We start from the raw sequence: 5,826 nt of genomic DNA on the forward strand, positions 1-5,826 counted from the left end.
AACTAACAAAGGAAAAAATAGGTAAACGCTGCCACCTGAGCAGAGCCTGAACTAAGAACCCATATTTCCTTTTTTATTATAGCATATGTTTAAAATCAAAGAATGTTGTTAACATACTTTTAAACCTAGTATCTCCCTCATTATATCATTTTGGTAATGATGCATGAGGAAAGAAAGTGTGGTTACCATTATTATTTTTTTCATTAAAATAATTGGATTTCCTTTCTTTATTTAGAAAAATCTGACTCCTTATCATAAATCAAATTGTTTTTTTACTCGTTATTATTTTGTTTTCAGTGTTCATTTGTAATTGTAGTTTTCCCATTATCCATTTTAATCGTTGCTTGCTATAGAATATTTATGTAACTCAAATAAACTGAATTGCTCACTTAAAGTGGGCTAACAATTTGTTCATAACATATCCCCCCTCTCTGCAGGATACACGCAGACACCACACATATGCACGCACACACAGATCGTCTCTTGATGAGAGAGTAAGCTCACAGGACCTTTATTCATGTCTTTTCAGCGGTGAGGTCTAACCATCGGAGCCAGTAAAGGATCCACAATCACCGTGTTGAGATCAATGGAAGGGAGCAAGTGTGGAGCTCTCAGCAGCCGAGAGTCATTTCCAGTATGGCTAATCTTTGATTATTACTACCATGTTCTTGGGGAGTCTCTTCTCTCTTTGTGAGGCCGGCGATTTAACCATTAGCATCCTTCGGTGTTCAAAAAGTTAGAAATCTATTAAAATCACAGCAGAGAGTCTGGTGCGAGGGGGGGCTCACAAATTGCATACAATACAACAGATCACAGTTTCGAAGGCTAGCACAGATAAAAAAAAAAAACACATATGTACCATTTATATAAGACACACACTGATTGTCTCTTAGAAACTACATAATGATTCTTATAAACACTTTTTTTTCTTAAATAAAGTAGTGCACCCATGTCCACATCCGTGTCTCTGCCAGCAGCTCAGCAAAGTTGTGTAAAGGAGGTCACTTCACCAGGAGAATGAACTGGGGTTTGTTCTAGGATAAACATTAGTTCCGTGGCTGTGGTGTACTTTTATTTCAGAGTCCACTCTGTGTTGCCCTCAACAGGTGTTTTTACGCATAGAGGCACACACTGACAGACATGGATGAGGGGCTACAACCAGTGAATGATCAGGAGAAAAATCTCTTTGCCAGTGCTAAAATAAATTAAACCTCTCCTCTAGGAGGACCAAAGACCGTCATGCCGAAAACCCGAGGCCCCTGAGAGCCCTGCCTGGCCGAGCCCGGCTGACACTTTAACATGTCGGATGTGTTGTACAGAGGGAGGGCAGCGCCGTGTCTGATGTGATCGTCACTGTTTGTGCACTTTGTTGACAGCTCATTGCTCTGTTCACAGGACCTGGAATTTCCACGAGGAAGCTTGATCCTTATAATCCAAGCAATCGGCATTGAAGTTCAGCTTCCACGACGCCGCCTGGTCCTTATAATCCAAGCAGTCTGCTGTGGAGTTGAAGCCGATGCCGGACGTCCCGTAGCCCTGGGTGGAGAGGGACGCCGGGGACTGGTTCAGATGGCTTGTCACCGCGTTTGTGCTCATCGGACTGAGGGTTGAGCCAGGGCCTGACAACTGGTGGTGCATGGGAGTGAGGTAAGAGCCACAGTCCATGCCGCTGAAGTAGGAGGTTGAGCCGGCGTAGCTCTGGCTGTAGCCCGAGGCCTGGGTGTAGGTCATGGGGTAAGACCTCTGCATGCAGGAGGAGGAGGTAGACAGGGGGTCTGCGAGCGGAGAGATGGACGCCGGGCTCCAGATGGACGCTGGGGCGGTGCTGGTGGGTATGGCGGGGACGGTGGTGGTGCTGGTGGGGGGCGTGAACTGCCCGCTGGCGCCGCTCTCCGGGCTCGCTTCTCTGGTTGGGGAACTTTTCTTTTTAGCTGGTCGCACCTTGTTCTGCCCCCCGTTCTGCTGCTGCTGCTGCTGCTGGCGACACTTTGCCCGTCGGTTCTTAAACCAGACCTGGAAGAGTCACATAATGACATATTATTGCTGAGATATTGATTATAATGTAAACATATCTCAAACCCTACGTTGATAGCACATATAGCCTATTATATATTTTTTAACCATGACAAATAAATACCATTTAATTTATTTACTGTCAAAATCAAGATTTTTCTAGAATGTATCTAATGTAATTGTATCTGTGGACTGAAGGGAATCTACCGTTAAGTGAAATGATCTCACCCCATGGCAAAAGTTTTCCACTTGATTTAAGGAAAACACAATGCTAAGCTTCTGACATTGTGTCAGTCACGCGTTAGCTTAAGTGTTTCTTGCTGTGCATTTATAAAATATGTTGATGTATGGCTAATGTTCTGGGTAATCACCTGTACTCGGGACTCGGGTAGATTTATTTTCAGTGCCACCTCTTCGCGCATGAATATGTCCGGGTACCGAGTTTTGCCGAACAACGACTCCAAAATATCGAGTTGTGCGCGCGTAAAAGTAGTCCTCTCTCGTCTCTGCTTCCGTGGAGTTGCTGCAATAAAAATAAAAATGTTAATCATATGAAACGGAACACAAACGGAAAGGCAGGTGACAATATTACAAAAATGTATCAAAGGCAAATCTGTAACAACATAATTTGTTGTCGTTTGCGTAAATACGCACGATCCCGTGAGACCAATAATCTGGCAGAACATTTTAACATTAAACGTACTTTAATATTATGTGCAAATTTGATGCAGTTTAGGCAAAAGTCGAAGCACTTGGCTAGTAATTGTTTCGGAAGGCACATCTAAAAATAACATATCACAGGAGAGGGGATTTATTTTCCTTTTAAGTTAAATAAGTTTGCGCAAGGAGTTTGGTAACATTTTTTACAATCTATGTTTGTTTTCTTTAGAAATTATTCCAAGCAACTGGTCTGCATCTCCCACAATTTAGAGCTATTTTTTTAGATTTCAAAGCCTGGAAGTGTTTCCTAATTACACTGTAACATTTCCACTCCAGTACCTTTTTTTGTTGCTCCGAGCCATTTATGTTCTTTGATTACTCTACTCCTTATTTATTATTCAAAAAGTGCAAACCCACCTGGATAGCCAACTGATGGATGCAAGAGGTCCATTCCGGAAGTTGTTAAACTGAGGCCATTGACTGTGTAAGGTGGTTGCTTTAGATACGACATCATGCTAATGTTTGTCTGAGGGCTGAAGTTGGAGAAAATCTTGAAAATGGATGGAGCTCTCGATATGTACTTGGTGTCCTCCTGTTGGCCGTGTGGTCCGTGTTACACCGGGCACCTGATCCAAAAAGGACATGAGAAGAAGACACCGATTAGGATGTACGTTGAGAATAGATATTAGGTCTGTTGTTACAAAAATAAGCCCTCTCCACATCCCCAACTGTCCTCTGCTCCTCAACCCCCCACAAAAAAGGAACTCGCCGGCACTGTAATGGCACATCACTTTAAAGACAATGGCTCTTTTTTTATATGAAGTACAATAAAAAGAGATATCGTCACTTTACCTGTTCAGGCGATTTAACTAAATATATTCTATTTTATTTTCAGGTTTTTCGGTTTATTTGGCGGTATTCTCTGTTTGACACTCTTTTTCGTGTATAGTTCTGTTTAGAAATGTCAACTGAAAATCAATGGGAGTTATAGAAAACTAAACACCTAATTTATCTTACAACGAACAATCAATAATGATCATCAATTTAAAATGACCATCCCTTTAGGTATACTTTCTGCTGTGAAAATATCCTGAATTTAAAATGTGTTTTTTTACAAGCTTAGTTTGAATTTTTAGGGCAATTTAGATTTTTCACGAGATTATTTGATGAAGAAACATTTTTAATCCAGTTAAAAAGGCGTTCTCCTATAATACACGTAACCTTTAAAAATAAATAAAAATAGAATTACATGTGCTGTGTGAAGTTGATTGGTGAATGAGTGATTGCTGTCACTTCACTGACCCTCACCCGTTATCCCCTCTGCGCGTCTTGATTAGTTGATTTTTTTTTCACAACATCCAACGGTTTTAACCCCCTCATCCCAATCTGTCACACTTAAAACACACCCATCCACCAGTTGCACACACCCGCTCAATAATGATCACTCTGTCCAATAATTAATTATGATAAATGTTTCTGTTGATGAATTAACGAGATAATCCGAGTGGCATGAGTGGAGCTGCAGTTTGGTATCAATACAGCCCAAAGTGCTGCTAAAATAATGCTGCAAACCAGCAATGGTGTAATTATAATCATACATTTTTTTTTAGAATGACGTGAATACTCATAAGCACTTAACATGAAACATATGTTTACTCTGATTGTTTACATTTTATAAATGTTAAAGTATATTTAAAATAAATGTAACCGAGCACAACTTGCAATTAAGGTGCATACAAACAGTCTATAACCAGATTGCGGTAAACACGGTTGAAATATATGAGATGTGACATGTTGGTTTTTGTTCTCCAATGACTCGTCTCTGGAGGCAGAGGAGAGCCAGCTCAGAGAAAGGCCGAAACATTTTGTTCGATAGCAGCAGCCAGCAGGCCTACATTTTTTATTTTTAGTGCAGCTTTCTGCCTCAGCCCTTCCTCAAATATTAATTGAAGTGTGTTTCGTGTGAAAATGTTTGTTGAGGACAAATGTGCAGTTTGAAATATTGAAGGGTTTATTATTTAGTGGAAACTTCGCCCACTAAATGCGGACTCGGTGTTCTCTGTAGAAGCTCTGGCTCCAGTCAGTGAGTGTGACATTTGTAAAATATAAACTCCAGGTATCACACCATTTAAATAAAACGGCAAAGGAATATTAGAAAAGTGTAGCATTTAATCGGTCTTTGATTTAATTAGCAGATCATGTAACTTAATCAGTTTGCTTCTAAAATTGTTGGATTTTCTGTGTTCTCTGTTTACATTTTTATCATCGATTTATGTTCATAAAGATTTTGTTGAGCAGACTTACTCAGTGCTCTGCTCAAATAAAAAGGCTGACTTTAAGAGGGTTTAGCCCACATCTGCCTGCAGCCTCACTGGCATTTTCTTTAAATGTTTTCGTGGATTTTAATTCACCATCACTCTTTTAAAGAAAAAAATACATATTTATTATATTAATAAACCTTTTAAATATGGTTTCTTCTTATTCATTTTACTTCATGCCATTCGAGATTCATTATTGTGATATAGGCTAATATGTATAATAATGAATGTGGTAACTATAACTAATGATAATTTAAAACAACAATAATAGCTATAATTTAACAATAACAGTACAATATAAATACATTATAAAACTTACCCTGGTATCGACGACTGTGAAGTTCTTTGTCTACTTGGTTTCCTCCAGGAGAAATAATAAAACTCTGTGCAGAGAAATGGCGTCCCGGCGCATAAAACACACAAAACCGAGCAGGAGCAGGAGCGGTGGTCTGGTTCAGGACACAGTGCGGATAAAAGTTAAATGTTGAGCGGCTGCATCAGGTCTGAGCGGAGCGACAGCTGCGTGTAGCCTTTAGGATGTGTTGGTGTGTTGTGAGTGAAGTGGTTTGAGTTGGATTTTGTACAAACTGCCAGCCAATGAGAGCCGCAGGACTGAGCTGAGGTCTGTCTCCGTCTCTCACACCGGTGGGGAGGAAGAGGATTTTTTCCCCTTTTTTTTCTCTCTGGGAACAAATGTCTCTAGCTATTTTTTTTTGACGCACAGTCCTCAGCCAATGGCAGCGAGAGGGCGACTGACAACATCGCCACCCCACCGCAGAGAGAGTACATTAATAATAAATAAACCGTATGCCGGTGCCGTATGTGTGGACTTTAA

At 40.5% G+C, this 5,826-nt stretch overlaps 1 protein-coding gene across 1 annotated transcript; it reads right to left on the minus strand.

Moving 5' to 3' along the window:
• Positions 1-478: 478 nt before the first annotated feature.
• On the minus strand, positions 479-5,511 carry otx2b (orthodenticle homeobox 2b). The gene is made up of 4 exons (XM_034125928.1): positions 5,311-5,511; positions 3,091-3,299; positions 2,385-2,536; positions 479-2,013 (listed from the first exon to the last, which is right to left on the minus strand). Exons 2-4 carry the CDS (start codon positions 3,185-3,187, stop codon positions 1,390-1,392), a joined length of 873 nt encoding a protein of 290 aa, XP_033981819.1. The 5' UTR covers positions 3,188-3,299; positions 5,311-5,511; the 3' UTR covers positions 479-1,389.
• Positions 5,512-5,826: the final 315 nt, after the last annotated feature.

Source organism: Trematomus bernacchii, unplaced genomic scaffold (assembly GCF_902827165.1).
Source record: "Trematomus bernacchii unplaced genomic scaffold, fTreBer1.1, whole genome shotgun sequence".
In the NCBI taxonomy this organism is placed as follows: domain Eukaryota; kingdom Metazoa; phylum Chordata; class Actinopteri; order Perciformes; family Nototheniidae; genus Trematomus; species Trematomus bernacchii.